General features: G+C 52.0%; 1 protein-coding gene across 1 annotated transcript in view; it reads right to left on the reverse strand.

Annotated features, from left to right (window-relative positions):
• TRAF3IP1 (TNF receptor-associated factor 3 interacting protein 1) overlaps window positions 1–16,521 on the reverse strand; it is a 54,138-nt gene that overhangs the window by 22,918 nt on the left and 14,699 nt on the right. Inside the window, exons 8-11 of the mRNA XM_006893507.1 lie at window positions 11,558–11,653; window positions 7,248–7,349; window positions 1,663–1,683; window positions 215–299 (exon numbers count right to left, since the gene is read on the reverse strand). Of these exons, the coding sequence (XP_006893569.1) occupies window positions 215–299; window positions 1,663–1,683; window positions 7,248–7,349; window positions 11,558–11,653 (304 nt within the window). The remainder of the gene's footprint in view (window positions 1–214; window positions 300–1,662; window positions 1,684–7,247; window positions 7,350–11,557; window positions 11,654–16,521) is intronic.

Here is a 16,521-nt window from a genome sequence, read left to right on the forward strand (position 1 = left end):
TTTTCTCTTGGGAGACTGGTGGGTTTGAACCACCCACCTTTTAGTTAACAACCAAGGACTGACCCACTGTGCTACCAGGACTCCTATTTCAATCAAAGTCCAGTTTCTCCAGAGAAGCTTGCACACTAACAGGAAAGCTCAGGACCGGCCAAGCAGCCCCCTCTGCCCCGAAGTAGTCAGTCCTCCACTGGACGGGCGGGAGATCCACACACACCTGAGACTGGACGGCAGCTCGTCAGGGATTTGCGCGTTCTCTGGCACCTCAGCTTTGTCCTGAGCGGTGGCTTCCACTTCTCTTTCTAAGCACCCGGTCCAGCCAGCAAGTCACAAAGGAAGGAGAAGAACCAAGCAGTAAGTTCAAAAGAGAGTCACCAGACCCTTTTCAGTATGAGATTTCCTCATCTGTCATTTGGAGATGACCGGAGAGCAATGTCTGAATTTAGACATCTGGAGACACATGCACGCTCAAGTTTTAGAGATCAGACTGGGTCAGTTTTCCAAGGTATCTATGAGGTTATGGTCAGCTCAGCAACTCAGCCCAGGAGCCAGTGAGTCAGGCGATGGACACGTATGTAAACATACAGTCACAGGCAAGGAGCACACCCCCCACCACTCAGGGGGCCGCTCAGTCCTGTGGAAAGGTATAATCAAAAGAGTGTGCAATGGATTTGGTATTTCAGTCAGCGAAGAATAAAGGAGACTGAGGAACGGTACCGCCCATTCAAGACAAACACACGAGCCTTGGAAGAGATGCCGCCAGAGCGCTCGCTGGAAGGCAGGACAGTGAGACCCACGTACTGTGCGGATGCTGTCAGAGGTACCAGGCCCCAGGGAGGGACATCATGCTTAGAAAAGTGGAGGATCAGCAAAAGAAGGGGAGCCCCTCAATCAGAAGGACTGACCCACCGACTGCAGCATGGGCTCGCCCAGCAGGCCTGGAGGACAGTGAAGGGCTGGACAGGCTGGCGATCATGGGGTCATGAGGGTCCAAACTGGCTCGCCGGTGCCCGAACCCCGCAGTGCATCTAAGGGTTACACCCACACTCCGGACACATTTATGGGGGAGCAACCAGCAAAGCTTTGAGCAGCGAATGGTCTGGCTCTCTTATCATCTTTCCTATCTTTGCTAAGATTTTTTGGGAGGAATGAGTACTACAGTATTTTTATAATCTCAACAAAGATTTCTTCATTCTGATAAAGGGCCTAAACCAGTCAGACAATTTACTCTCCATTCCTTAAAGTAATAAGTTTTAGAGTTTATAATAAAAATAGGTCAGAATTTTAATATTGATAATCAAACTTATACTCTGGTGCAAAAACCTGGAACATCACCTTGACATAAGAAATTTCACTTTGCAAAGTAAACCTTCTGTTAGTCTGTTGAGCTGGCACCGACCACAGCTGACCCTGCAGTGGGTTCTCAGAGGCTGTAAAGTGCACGGGAGAGGCCGGCCCATGTCTCTTCCACAGAGCAGTGGGTGGAGTCAAACCACGTGCCTTTGAGATGGCAGCCCAGCTCCTCCCCACTTGGCCACCTGAGCTTTCTGTGTGGTTCAACCAAGATTACTGTGACCGCACAGCAAAAGGGTGTCCAACCCAGATCTGAGGGAACAATCTCTGTGGATCACACACGCATAACCCACACCTCATCTCATTTCTTACCTGCGTCACTGGCAGAGTCTCCTGAAAGAAAGCAGATCAGAGAGTTAGCGTTGGCTTGTTGACTCTGAGCCATTCAGAGTGCATAGAATAGTGAGAGCCCAGCCTCTACATCTGTGGGGGTCTGTCAGGAGGCCAGCCCCTCAAGGCCTGGTGCACCACAGACTGTCAGGAGGCCAGCCCCTCTAGGGCTGGTGTCTTGTGCACCACAGTTTTTGTTTCATTTTTAAAAACAGAAATGCAATGGGCAAAAGCTAACTGAGACTCCTACAGCATCACTGTGAGAACAGGACACAGGGATGAGAGGGAAATGTACCAAAGAGATAACATATTTAGATAAAGACCAGAAAAGTACCAAGACCACATGTAAGGGAGAAGATGGTTCTGGGTTTGGCAGAACCAAGTGTCAAGTGTCCATGGCTGAGCCATTCTTCAGGCTCTGGACAGGCCACACAGCAGCCTAACCGCCCCACTGCAAGGTCTCTCCGTCAACTCCCCAATACGCATCTCAGGCTGCCTGAAAACCCACCTCTGCCTTCCAAACAGCTCCTTCTCTCCAACGGCTGCTTGTTGGGGATAAACACCACCTACCTGGCCAGCTGACGGAAGAGTTCCATATCTGTTCCTATTCCCAAGAAAGGTGATCTAACAGAATGTGTGCAGAAGTTACCAAATAGTATCACACGCAAGCAAAATAATGCTGAAGATCACCCAAAAACAGCTAGAACCGCACATGGACAGAAACCTGCCAGAAAGTCAGGCCTGTTGTAGAAGCGGCAAGAGCTGTGTGGATCATGCACCCATTACTGACACCAAGTCTAATTTCTGACGCCAAAGACATCATTGCTGGCATCAGATGGATCCTGGCCAAAAGCAGAGAATAGAAGAAGAACGTCTAATATGTGTCAGATCCAATAAAAATGGCATTCTACTAAAAAAAGAAGAAGAATGTCTACTTGGGTTTTGTTGACTCTGCAAATGTGTTTGACTATGTAGATCATAACAAACTATGCCTAATACTAAGAAGATTGGGAATCCCAGCACACTTAATGATGTTCACACAAAACGCATACCTAGACCAAGAAGCTGTTGTTTGAACAGAGCAATGGAACATGACATAGTTTAAAATCAAGAAAAGTATGTTTCAGGGCTGTAGACTCTCTCCACACATGTTCCTCTGCATGCTGCACAAATTATTCGAGAAGTTGGACTTCCCAAAGAACGTGGTATCATGCTCAGAAGACTCATCAACTTACCTTATGCAGATGACACAACCTTGCTTGCAGAACGTGAAGACGACTTGAGGCACTTACTACAGAAGATTCAATAAGGATTACATCTCAACCTCGAGAAGAAAATTCCTCACCATTAGACCAACATGCAACATCATGACTCAGGGAGAAACGACTGGAATTGTTAACAGTTTCATCTTGCTTGGATCCACAGTCAACATTCTTGGTACCAACAGTCAAGAAATCACGACATACTGTATCGGGGAAATCTGCAGGCAAGGACCTCTCCAAAGTACTAAGAAGCAATGATGTCAGTTTAAAGAGTCAAGTGCACCTGATTCAGGCCATGGTCTTTTCAATCACTTGCCTGCATCTGAGAGCTGGACAATGAAGGATGGCAGAAGAAGAACTGATGGTTCTAAGGTGTGTGGTGGTGGAGAGTACTGACTATACCACGGATTTAGAGAAAGTGCAGCCAGAGTGCTCCTCAGACGCAAAGGTGGCAAGGCTTCATCTCACATACTTCGGCCATGTTGTTGTTGTTGCTGTTGTTGTTGTTGTTGTTGTTGTTGTTGTTGTTGTTGTTGTTAGGTGCCACCAAGTCAAGTACAATTTATAGCGACCCTCTGAACAGGAGATCTGAACCCCTTCCTGTCCTGTGCCATCCTCACACTTCCTGACACACGAGAGCCCACTGCAGCAGTCACCATGTCAGTCCACCTGGTTGAGGGTCTTTCTCTCCTTCGCCGACCCTACACCCTTCCCAATATCATGTCCTTCTCCAAGGAATAGCCCCTCCTAACAACATGCCTGAAGTATGTGAGGCGAAGCTTCATCATTCTTGCCTCCAAAGAGCAGTCTGGCTGCACCCTCTCCAAGACAGATCTGTTCTGCTGGCAGTCTATGGGATGTGCAGTGCTCTTCTCCAACACCACAGCTCAGAGGCATCAATTCTTCCTCTGTCATTCTTATTCACTCTCCCGCTTTCAGATGCCTAGCAAGTGAGCAAAAAAAACATGGCCTGAGTCAGACACACCTTAGCCCTCAAACTCATCAATAATTTGAAGAGGCCCCTAACTACAGACTTTCCCAGTGCAATGCATCTTCTTATCTCCTGACTGCTGGTACCAAAGGTGTTAACTGTGGAACCAAATAAAATGAAGTTGGTGACAGTTTCAATCTCTTCTCCATTATTATAATGTTACCTATAAGTCCAGGTGTAAGTATCTTTGTTTTCTTAACACTGAGATGCAATCCATACTGAAGGCTGCATTCCTTGATCTTCTGCAACAAGTGCTTCAAATCCTTCTCACTTCCATCAAACAAGGTTGTGTCATCTGCTCTAACACGTATTGATGAGTCTCCCTCCGGTCCTGATGACACACTCCTCTTCACAGAACCCAGTTTCTTTAACAATGTGCTCAGCATACAGACTGACTAGGTATGGAAAGAGAATGTAAGCCTGACACACTTCCTTCTTTATTTTAAACCATGCAGTATTCCCCTGCTCTGTCCACACAACAGCCTCCTTGTCCAGACGTAGGTTCCGCAGGAGTACAATTAAGTTCTCTGGGATTCCCATTCTCCTCAATGTCAGCCATAATTTGCTTTGATCCACGCAGTCAAATGCCTTTGCATAGTCAATAAAGCATGAATGGACATTCTTCTGGTATTCTTTACTTTCAGCCAGGACCCATCTGGCATCAGCACGATATCCTTGGTGCCTCGGCCTTTTCTGAATCCTACTTGAATTCTGGCAGTTCCCTATCTATGTGTTGTTCTAGCCATTTTTTTAATGATCTTCAGCAGGATTTTGCTCGCATGCAATATTAATGATATTGTTCAATAGTTTCCACATCCTGTTGGAACACTTTTCTTGGGAATGGGAACAAATATAGATCTTTTCTAATCCATTGGCCAGACAGCAATACTGTGACTGGTTGGATATTATCCACACACATATAAGGAAGACCCGTTAATATGACTATTATTCAAATATATACTCCTATATACACAGCCAAAGAGAAAGAAATTAAAAATTTTTACCAAATCTTGCAGTCCGAAATTGACCTAACATGCAATCAAGATGTGTTAATGATAACTGGTGAAGAGAATGTAAAAATTAGGAAAAGTGAAAAAGGAATTTGTTGTTTGTTGTTATGTGCCATCGATTAACCTTTGACTCACAGCAACCCTATGTACAACAACCCTGACACCTGCTCTATCCTGTGCTAACTTGACTGTCTCTGACACACCTACCCCCATTACCCCAGTCACTGGGTCAATCCATCTCATCGACGCTCTTCCTCTCTATCCCCAACCCTCCACCCTCCCAAACATGATGTCCCTCTCCAAGGACCAGTCCCACCTTGCAACATGTCCAAAGTATGTCAAATGAAGCCTCAGAAACCTTGACACCAAGGAGCAGCCTGGCTTCACCCTCTCTAGGACTAATCTGTTTGTTTTCTTAGTAGTCCATGGTATAGTCAACAATCTTCTCCAGCACCACAGCTCAAAGACATCAACTCTCTATCATCCCTGGTCATTGTCCAGCTCTCTGATGCATAGCAAGCAATTGCAAAGACTACGGCCTGGATCAGGCACACCTTAGTTTCCAGACTGATGTCATTGCTCTTCAGTACTCTAGAGAGGTCCCTGACACCAACTTTGCCAATGCAACTCATCTCTTGATTTCCTGGCTGCTGGTACCAAGTATGTTGATTGTGGAGCCAAGCAAACTAAAGCTGTTAAATTTGATGCCATTCCAAAGAAAGGCGACCCAACAGAGTGCAGAAATTATCAAACAATATCGTTAATATCACATGCAAGCAAGATTCTGCTGAAAACAATCCAAAAATGACTGGAACAGCACGTCATCAGAGAACTACCAGATGTGCAGGCTGCATTTAGAAGAGGCCGTGGTACTAGGGATATTATAATAGTAGATAGATCTTGGCTGAAAGCAGAACAGCAGAGGAATGTCTATCTGTGTTTCACTGACTATGCAAAAGCATTTGACTGTATGGATCACAACAAACTGTGGCTGACTTGGAGAAGAACGGGCATCTGAGAATGCTTGATCGTGTTTATGCAAAACCTACACTTGGACCAGGAGGCAGTCGTCAGAACAAAGAAGGAAGCACTGCATGGTTCAAAATCGGGAAGGGTGTCACTAGAGATGTTTTCTGTCTCCATACCTTTTCAGTCTATATGCAGAACAGATCATTCGGGAGGCTGGGCTGTATGAGGAGGAATGTGGCATCAGAATTAGAGGAAGAAGGAATAGTAGTTGGAAAGTATGGACTTGGTGACAGACATGCTGGGCATGTTGTTAGGGGAGGAAGCTGGGAAAGGCAGAGGTGAAGGCGAAGAAGGCCCCTAACAAGATGGATCAACAGAGTGACTGCAGCCATTGGCTCAGGAACGTCAGAGACAGCGAGGACGGCACAGGCAGGTCAGTGTTCTGATCCTCTGTTCACGGATCAACGAAACGGTCCACCCCTAGCTGCTCTGAAGTCACAAACTGTCACAATATAAATGGCAGCACTCTCAGGGTATACTCAAAACTTGAAGGGAAAATCTTTGTTACTCTTTCAAAATAGACACACACGTCTACACAAGAGCCAACCTGTGTGTGTCCACATGACCACATGCAGAGCAGGAGGGGCTGTCCACACTCATCGACGTGATCACATGGAGAGCGGACACATCCACACATGTCCACATGAGCACTCACAGAGTGGACGAGGGCATCCTCACGTGTCCATGAGCACACACAGAGCAGACAGGGGCATCTGCACGTGTCCACGAACATATGCAGAGCGGAGCACATGCAGAACAGACAGGGGCATCCGCACGTGTCCACAAGCACACAAGCTATGAGTATGGTGGAGGCATCCGTGTGTGCACGAGAACACACGCACAGAGGGCGGGCCTATCCACCCTTGTCCACGTGAGTCCAACAAGCACTGGGCTTCTCTACGGCACTTCTCTCATCACTGGCCCTTGGTCACCTCCACCTGAAGTGGCCGGGGCCCCAGACACTGGGCTATTCTGGGACCCACAGCAAACAGACTGAAAGCACTGTTAGTGCTGCAGAAGGTGGGCTGGGGCGTCCAGGCCCCCACAGTGGGAGCAGACACCTGGGGCACAGTCCTGCTGCACGGGAGCCCCCAGGCCCACAAAGCAGGGAGCAGACAGGGCTGACCACACATGACCCTGGTGCCGCTCCAGGCTCCCTGGCAGGGGCACAAGCAGATGGACTCCACACGCGCAGCAGAGCCAGGGGGCCTGGGGCCAGCCCCTCCCTGCGCACTGCCCACTGTCCTCCAGGCTGGGGGAAGGTCGGCCCCTTACCTTTATGCCTCGCCGCCTGTTCGAGCTCGACACTGTCACGCCACAGACAAGTGGTGCTGTCATCTAAAAGGCTAGCTGAATTCATGAGGGCTTCCCTCGTTCCTAACACGGACAGTGCAAAAGGGACCATGAGAGGAGCTCGGGGGGCTGGGGGGCAGGGAAAGGGGCGGGGGCGAGGGAGACATGGGGAGGAGGGGGGGCGTGCTGCAGAGTAAAATGGGGGCGAGTGCCACATGCAGAGTCAATCTGTTCTGTGAATTGCCTCTCCAATCACCGTGACCAGCAGGGAAGCTGCACCGGAGACTGGGCAGAAAGGCTTTCGTGGCACACGGCACATGCCGCAAAACAGGCAAGCTGAGCCCTGACCTCACCCCCAGCCCGGCTCTGGGACTGGGGAGAAGGGAAGGGGCCCCTACTCGAGCAAAGGCAGAGCAGCCCCCATGGTCTCTCTCCTTCAGAAGCCGCCATCACAGCCAGGCCAGGAGTGAGATGCTGGGAATGGCTGGAGTTTCAGGAAAGTAGGAGAAGACAACCAGCTTCACCCAGTGCCACGTAGAGGGGGCCCTGGCGGCCCAGAGGGCTAAGCGCTGGGCTAGGAACACAAAGGTCTGTGCTTCGAATCCATCAGCTGCTCCACAGGACACAGCGGAGGCACTCAGCTAGTAAAGACCGCAGGGCTGGGAACTGCGGGCCAGGGTCCCTGCGAGTCAGAACCGACTTGATACCAACGGGTCTGGGAGCCATTCTGGACAACATGAAACCTCTCAAAACTGACACTCCGGAGCTTACAAAGAGAAAGTAAATACCCCAAAAAATCAAACACTTTTCTTTTAAAAGCAAATAGGGTAAGAGAAGGAAACAACTGCTAGAGAAGTCAGTTTTTCCAAATTCTCACAGCTGCCCAAAGGAGTCTTTTCTCCCAGAATCAATCTACTATCAAAAACTTGATTTATTAACAGCACTTCATACAAAGACAACACGACACCTCCTGAAGGTCTCTGTCTGTCGGAGCCCCGTGGCTTCAGGCACCAGCTCTGCAGAGACACCGCCATGCCGAGGTGCTGAGCGCTCGTGGGATCACCAGCCTCCCTTGTGGCACCCAGAGGTGGCTGTGTGCGCCATGCGTGGTCATCAGAACAACAACACAAAGATGGAGTCAGCCAAGCCAGGAGATGCTCACAGGTTCGGGTCAGGCCACCAGACCTAAGAGCCAACAGGCAGGTGGGGGGAACAGGGAGACGGGAAAAACCCAGGGGTGGACCGGTCCACAGACAAGCCACCGTCACCCCAGAAGTCGCTGTTTGCCAGGGAAATGGGGAATGTTTACTAGCGGGGAAGAGGGCTATTTCTGTGCATATGACACTCCCGTGGGAAGAGCTCAGCTATAACACAAAGGCACCGCACCAGGAAGGCTGTGAGGTGTGCGCGGACCGTCACTCACGCATTAGCTGTGGAAAAATAGGGTCGTTTTGTACTGTCATTTTTGTTGGGTGTGACGTTGGTTGTGTGGCTACTAGAGAAATGTGTCTCTTCTCTCCTTTCTATTTCTGGGCTGCAGGCTGAGGTCTGGGGTGAGGTGCCTACAAAATCTGAGATGGTTCATAAAACCCACAGCTACAGCTGAAGCTCAAGGGGAAGACGCTAGAACCCGGGAGCCGGGGCTAGGACGTGAGACGGGAGGTGCCTGGTGCTCAAAACACCATTCCTCCTGCTATTCTGTATTTCCTGTCATCATTGTAGCTGTTGTGTACATCAAGTCAGAACTGAGCCACAGTTGACTCTCTAGTGGGTTTTCTGAGGCAGTAAATCACATGGGAAGGGAATGCCTCTCTTTCTCCCACGGAACAGCATGGATTCGAACTGTGTGCCTTTGGGTTGCCAGCGCAGCTCTTTACCAGTAGGCCATCAGAGCTTAAAAAGTTTAAACTACACAGCAAAATAAAATGAGAGATTCTTTCCTTCTATGATCCCTGAAGTAACTCAAAACCCACTATTGTCAAAAGGATTCCGATTCACAGCGGCCTCAGAGGACAGAGTGGACCTGCCCACGGGCTGCCCAAGGCTGAGTCACACAGAAGCAGACAGTCTCATCTTCATCATGCGGCGTGGCAGGGGGTGGGGATGAGGGTCCAGCTGCAGAATTCATGTGCAGACACATGCTTAATGTCTGCACCACCAGGACTCCTTGAAAAGCTCACCATTGTCATCAAGGGCCTTCCAGCTCATCGGGACTCTGCAGGACAGAGCGGAACTGGCCATCACGCCCATGGGAGCAGATGGCCGCTGCTCTGCAGAGTGGCTGGGGGTTCTGAATGGTCAACGTCCAGGTCAGTGGGTGAACCCCACCAGGGCCCCTTGAACCAAGTACAGCGCACTTCCATCCTGGACAAAACAGTCACGTTCCGGGTCTCCTCACACCCGCTCTCAAGACAGGTGAACGCTCAAAGACAGCACGTGACACTCAGGGACCCCACCATGCACAGACTGGCTCCCCGCTGGCAAACTCTGCTGTTCCCGCGACCTGGACACGTGGTCTTGTCCCCAGTAGGGACAACGGTTGCCCCTTCCCCTCAAGGCCTCCTCTCTCCCCTGTGGACAGGGACACTGAGAGAGCCGAGAACTTGTGCAGAACCAGAGGAGATCATGGGCTCGGGACAGTGTGCACACACACTGTGAGAGGCATTCATCTGTCAGGGGCCACTCTGCGCCAGTTCACCCTGTGTCCAGTCACCCTGACCACAGCAGACTCAGAAATGTCACAGGTGGGTGTGACGCCGGAGACCAACACCCACAGAGGGCCTGTGAGGCCTTGGGTGCCGTCAAAGGAGGAGAACATACCCTCTCAGAGTTGAGCGTTCTCGGATGCACACACTGGGGGTACTTGCTGTCACTCCAGTCACAGTCACCACAAGGGGAACAAGACTCAGGCCCACGGGCGACAGGGTCAGCTGTCAGCCAGAACACTAACAATGGTGAAGAACGCAGCGCCAAGTCACACAAGGCCACAGCTGCACGTGATCGTGGGCAGCACTTCTGACTCCCCACTGCGCTCAGTGAGCTGGGCGTCGGCACCCTCTAACCGTGGACATCATCCATCCTCAGAGTGCTGCCCATCAGCCTTCACTAACCGTGGACAGCCCCCTCACCGCGCTGCGGGTCAGCCAGCCCTAACCCCAGACTTCACCGTACCCTGAGCCAAGTGCTTAAAATACCTTCTTCTGAGACAGACCACAAAAGAGTGGAGATCAGAAAGGGAAAAATAGAAACTCCATCAAAGCAACCTCATCTATTAGTAAGATTACAGTGGCAAAATGAAGAGAGTGTCTTGAATTAGACGTAAAAATAATGGTGTTGAGCACCATCAAGTTGGTTCCCACTTCTACTGACCCTCTTGTGTCCCCTGAACTGTGAGTGCTGCTGTAACATGGAAGTTTTATAATGACTCCCCATGGCCTGATAAACAAGGGGCTGCAAGATGATAATGGTGGGGTGACACCCTCATCATAGTCCTTCTCTGATGAAAAGCAAGATTCCCTGAGGCCTCAGTGTGGCCAAGAAGACAAAGAGCAGAGCACGTGCTCTGGACCCGCTCCCCGTGCTGGGGGCTCCCTGACACGGAGACCTGCAGAGAGCAGCGAGGCCCGTCGGCCCACACGCGGGAGCACCCAGCGACCTTCCAGAAATGACCCAGCGAGCAAGCCTCTTGGGGCTGGTGCTCAGTGCTCTGGGAGAGCCAATCTCGTGTGTGGAAACCTCCTCTGTGGTGTCTGCACAGCAGGGGAAGAGAACGAAGCCTGCCCGGTCCTGGTCCAGCCTCCTAGTCTCTGCTGTGCTCGAACTCACGTGCAGCACCGCGCCAGTCCCCTTCACTGGACATCTTCCTCCCTCTCACTGACCTTCTGCCAAAGAGCCAAGTCTCTTGTCCAGGAGCATCAGGTCTGTTCTGACCCACGCAGCCCTCCCTCGAGTTTCCAAAGCTCTAAATCTTATTGAGAGCAGACTGCCAGCTTCTAGCGGAACGGTTAGTGGACGGGAAGGACCACTAAGTCATTCCCACCACACCGCCGGGGGTCCCCTCAGTGATAAATTAGCTATATCAAAAAATGCACGTAAGGGTTCACATGGAGTCATTCTCCATTTCATAACTTAACAAATGAAGCACCAACTCATCTCAACCTTCCGTACATCCTCCAACCCTGGGGAGCGTTCCAGTGCTTGGAATAAGAAATGTTAAAATAACCCCCAGGGCTCTGCTGAAGTTAAACACTTCATCTGACAGTGGTCAGAGCGTAGAGAAGGTATTTTCTTACCTAGGTCTGAAGCTGTCATTTCCTGAGCAGGTTCGTTATTTAATCCTGAGACTACCGGGTCTAAAACTTGAGCTGAAATACTGTCTTCCTTTCTTCCTGACATAAAATAGTTAAGAGCACATTAAAACATGGCACCGGCTAGCAAGGTGGGTTCTTTATAGAGAGGCTGAACAGGGGTTGAGGTCACCAGCAGGCTCTATCCTGTCAGTCCTCAGACTCAGGGTGACTCTACCAACAGAAGTGTCCACGGACACCCCCTCCCCCTCTGCAGGTGCCCCCTCCTTCCAGGGTCCCTGTTTTCCAGGCGCTCAGGACACCCTCTCTCCGAGTTCTCACCGGGCTGTAGGCTTGTCTCCCGTGCCCTGCACTGCTCCTCCCCCCTCCTCTTCCTCCCCGCTCCCCCCTCCTCCTTTCCTCTCCTATTCTTCCTCCTCCCACCATCACCCTCCTCCTCAGCACTCCCGGAGACCCCTGGGTCAGCTCAGCAGCATTGCCTTGTGCTCCAGAAACTGTGGAACGTAAGGGCCCCACACACCTGCTATTGCCTTCACTCACTCAAATTACCCCAAAGTGCAGACCCACCATCCCACTGTCCACCTGAACGCTGCTCGGCCCCAAACTCATGAAGTCCAAATCCAATACCGACACGGCCGGGGCCTCCCCACCAGCTGTGCCCAAGGCTGCCCCATGTGAGGGGCCAGGACACTGCCTAGGAGCAGCACAGCCCCGAAACAGCACTTGGCTTCCATTCTCCTTGTTAACGGCCGACGGTCAGTCAGGAGCCGATCTGTCGTCTCAGCCTCCTGCTGCTCCACTCCCCTCATGGCCACTACGACCTAAACTCCACCCAGCTGCAACTCAGCCCGTTGAACATGGCCAAGTCCTGTCTCCAGCCCACCGGGCACATGCTACGGGCTATGCTTCCACTTGCACCCGAGGCCCCCATGGTCCTATGCCACCTGGGCCCTGCCAGTGGTCAGTTCTCCACCTGTCACATCCTGTCCCAGCTCACCTGCCCCAGCTCAGGGCCTCTGTGTCCTCCCATCACTTCTTACCCCAGCTCACCTGTCCCCCTCAGAGCCTCTGTTCCTGGGATCTGCCTGTCCACTCATACCCTGGTCCATTCTCTGCAGAGACTTCCTTTTCTTAGACCTCAGAGTCCCTCATCCTATTTCCCTGTCTGCATATTCCTAATACTGTGCACCCCAGTTTTTGCACTGCCTGCCTTTCTCTCTGGACCGGACCCTCAGGAGGGGGCTTTAACACCTGCAGAATAAGGAAAGGGGTGTACACGGACAACACCGTCACACTGGTTGGCTCGGCAGGCACACCCCAGCTGTGAGGGCAATCCCACCGCTCAGAACCACACCCAGGGCAGTGGTCAGGGCAGACCCCGCCCAGCAGGAGGGGCCCCTCATCACAGCTGCACCCTGACTACATGCTCTGTGCTGAGCCTGACCTATTCGAGGGTCACCAGAAGCCCCGGCTGCCCGTCTCGGACATCCGCGCCCAGCCGTGCCCCGCACCTCGTCTTACCCAGCTGCTTCGCAGCGTGCTCCTTCTTAGCTTTGCTGTGGGAAGATCTACGTTCCTTCTCGGGAGCCGAACGAGGATCATCGGCTCGAGGCTCCCTTCTCCCTGACATGAAATGGACATTAAAGAACATGACGGTTATTAAAGCCAACGCTCCTCAAACGTGCCCAGTGGCTTGTGTGTTCCAGTGCACTGTCACTCCATCCCCACTTCAGAACTGGTGAGCGTGTCACATCCCACCCAGCCGCTGTGGCCCTACGGGACCAGTGTCTGAGGCCTGAGCATTCCAAGTGTGTCTAACAGACGTGGGGCCCTCCCACGACAGTCAACACCAGCCGTAGGTCCCCCAGGAAGCGTTGAGGTGCTGGGACCCGGGAACCCTCTAGGGGCTGGACAGCAACCCAAAGGCTACTGACTTGAGTGACGTCACACCTGGCTCACCAGCATCTGCTGGGCAGAGCCCCGAGGACTGGACAGCGCCCCGAGGACTACGCAGCACCGAGGACTGGACAGTGCCCAGAGGACTGGACAGCGCCCCGAGGACTGGGCAGAGCCCCGAGGGCTGGACATTGCCCTGAGGACTGTGCAGAGGATTGGACAGCGCCCCGAGGACTGGGCAGCATCCCAAGGACTGGGCAGCGCCCCGAGGACTGGACAGCGCCCTGAGGACTGTGCAGAGGACTGGACAGTGCCCCGAGGACTGGGCAGCGCCCCGAGGACTGGGCAGTGCCCTGAGGACTGAGCAGAGGACTGGGCAGCACCCCAAGGACAGCACAGTGCCCCGAGGACTGCGCAGCACCGAGGACTGGACAGCCGCCCAGGCAGCCTCGTGCTAAGAGCTCGGTGATGCTGACTGTCCCAGGCCCGCTAGACCCTGGCCACAGTACCTCTCGCTGTCAGCAGGAGGAGCCCTCGCTCAGTCTCCCCTCCAACACCGGTGCAAACTCAGGAGCTGCTGTCGGCCAGTACCAGCTGGAGACGCAGACCACTGAGACCCAGCCGAGAGGCTACACGGAGCGTCCATGTCCACAACACAGTCCTACACACCCCCGGCGGCAGCAAAGGAGAGACCAGGACCACCTCCCAAAACACCCCAAACCTACACAGACTCCCAAGAAGCACCTCGACAAACACGGCCATGAGCATGCACACAGGTCCAAACCAGACACGCCCCACATGTACACACACGGCACTGCAGAGCCCACGGGGGTGGCACCCTTCCTAATTGGCACCAGAGGGACCCACCAAGTCACAAAAGCACACAAAGACACGTGAAGTAGTAGGTCTATTATTCAAATAGCTTTCCTAAGCCAATGTCCCTGACTTTGTCCCATGGCTGGGCAGGAACCTGTAAACAGAGTGTGACTCTGTCAGGAAAACAAGTTCTCACCACTGGGCCGACCAGCAGCGTCAGGACAGACGGTGAAGAGACTGAGACTGTTGACAGCTTCAGTCTGCTTGGCTCCACAGTCAACACTCATCGTACCAGCAGCCAGGAAATCAAAAGATGAACTGCATTGGGAAAGTCTACTGTCAGGGACCTCGAAGAGCAACGATGTCAGGCTGCAGACTAAAGTGCACATGATTCAGGCCATGGTCTTTGCAATTACTTGCTATGCATCAGAAGGCTGGACAGTGACTAAGGATGACAGAAGGCGAATTGATGCCTTCAAACTGTGGTGCTGGAGAAGAGTGTAGAATATACCTTGGAGTGCTAGGAGAACAAACAGGTTCATCCTAGAGCGGATGAGACCAAGCTGTTCCTTGGAGGCAAGGATTCTGAAACTTTGTCTGACATACTCTGGGCATGTTGCAAGGTGGGATGAGTCCTTGCAGAGGGACATCATGCTTGGGAGGGTGAAGGGACAGCGCAAGAGAGGAAGACCCTCAATGAGATGGATTGATTCAGTGACTGGGGTAATGGGGGTAGGTGTGTCAGAGGCAGTAAGACTGGCACAGGATAGAGCATGGTTTAGGGCTATTGTACATAGGGTCGCTATGAGTCACAGGTGAGTTGACAGCACATACATGACAAGTCTATCCACAACGGGATTGGGTGGTTCTACCCAATTTAAATTTAGTAGCTCCAAGAGCAGAAATTTACAATCTCAGCACCAACAAGGAAGAAGAAGCAGTGTGAGCCCTTCAGGTCTAAGGTCCCTACAGCAGCTGGACCAGGACGTACCCAAGAGCAGCAGTAGTCTCAGCAGAGAACCAGGGACCAGCGGAGACAGAGTGACCGGGCCTGCGCCCCCGGAGCCAGAGCCAGAGGCCTCAGCCCAAGCTGGAGGACTGAGGGAAGAGGCCGCAACCGCAGGGCTGGGACACCGTGTGATGCTGACTGAGCTGCGAGGCTGCAGGACAAACGGCAGACCAGGCTAGAGAGGTTGTCTGGACTGAGAACGTCTCCTGCTGTCAACCTGGCTCTGTAGCCCGGTAACATCCGTACTGTTGTTAGGTGTCGGCGAGTCGAGGACGACCCACAGTGACCCCATGAACAGTCTGCACCACGTCGGATCCGGTACCACCCGCACACCTCCTGACACACTAGAGCAGAAGTCACCATGTCAATCCACCTGGTTGAGGGTCTTCTTCCCCTTCGCCGACCCTCCACCTTCTCAACCATCACGTCCCTCTCCAAGGAACAGCCCCTTCCAGCAACATTCCCGAAGTATGTGAGGTGAAGCCTCACTGTCTTTGCCTCCAAAGAGCACTCTGGCTGCACCCTCTCCTATCTGTCCTGCTGGCCGCCCATGAGATGTCCAGAGCTCTTCTCCAACACCACAGCTCAAAGGCATCAGCTCTTCTTCTATCATCCTTTTTCACTGTCCAGCTCTCAGATGCGCAACAAGCGATCCAGAAAGACCATGGCCTGAATCAGACACACCTTAGGCCTCAAAAATTACTCCTCAATAACTTGGAGAGGTCTCTAACTGCAGACTTTTCCAGTGCAGGGCACATCCTGACTGCCTGACTGCTGGTACCTAGGGTGTTGATTAAGGATCCAAGTAAGATGACTTTTTTGAGAGTTTCAATCTCCTCTCCATCCATCATGACGTTGCCTGTCAGTCCAGTGCTAAGAATCTTTGTCTTCTTGACACTGAGATGCAATCCATGCTGAAGGCTGCATTATTTGATAATCTGCAACAAGTGCTTCAAGGCCTCGTTATCAGCAAACAAGGCTGTGTCATCTGAATAACACAAACTGTTGATGAGTCTCCCTCTGATCCTAATGCCACATCAGTTAACTTCCCTAATAAGCCCCAAAGCCATAAATACGTTTCTGAGAGATCTTGTGTTCACTGCAGCAGATCTGGGGTCCAGCAGAGTAGTAAAAGCATGTTAGAATCACCAGAATTACATGCAGAAACAGGGGAGGCCATGATGGGAGCTGGTTTTGCTCTCTGGATGTAGTTGATGGGGACAGGTCC

This window comes from Elephantulus edwardii, unplaced genomic scaffold (assembly GCF_000299155.1).
Source record: "Elephantulus edwardii isolate Elephantulus edwardi_28Jun2011 unplaced genomic scaffold, EleEdw1.0 scaffold00127, whole genome shotgun sequence".
NCBI lineage: Eukaryota > Metazoa > Chordata > Mammalia > Macroscelidea > Macroscelididae > Elephantulus > Elephantulus edwardii.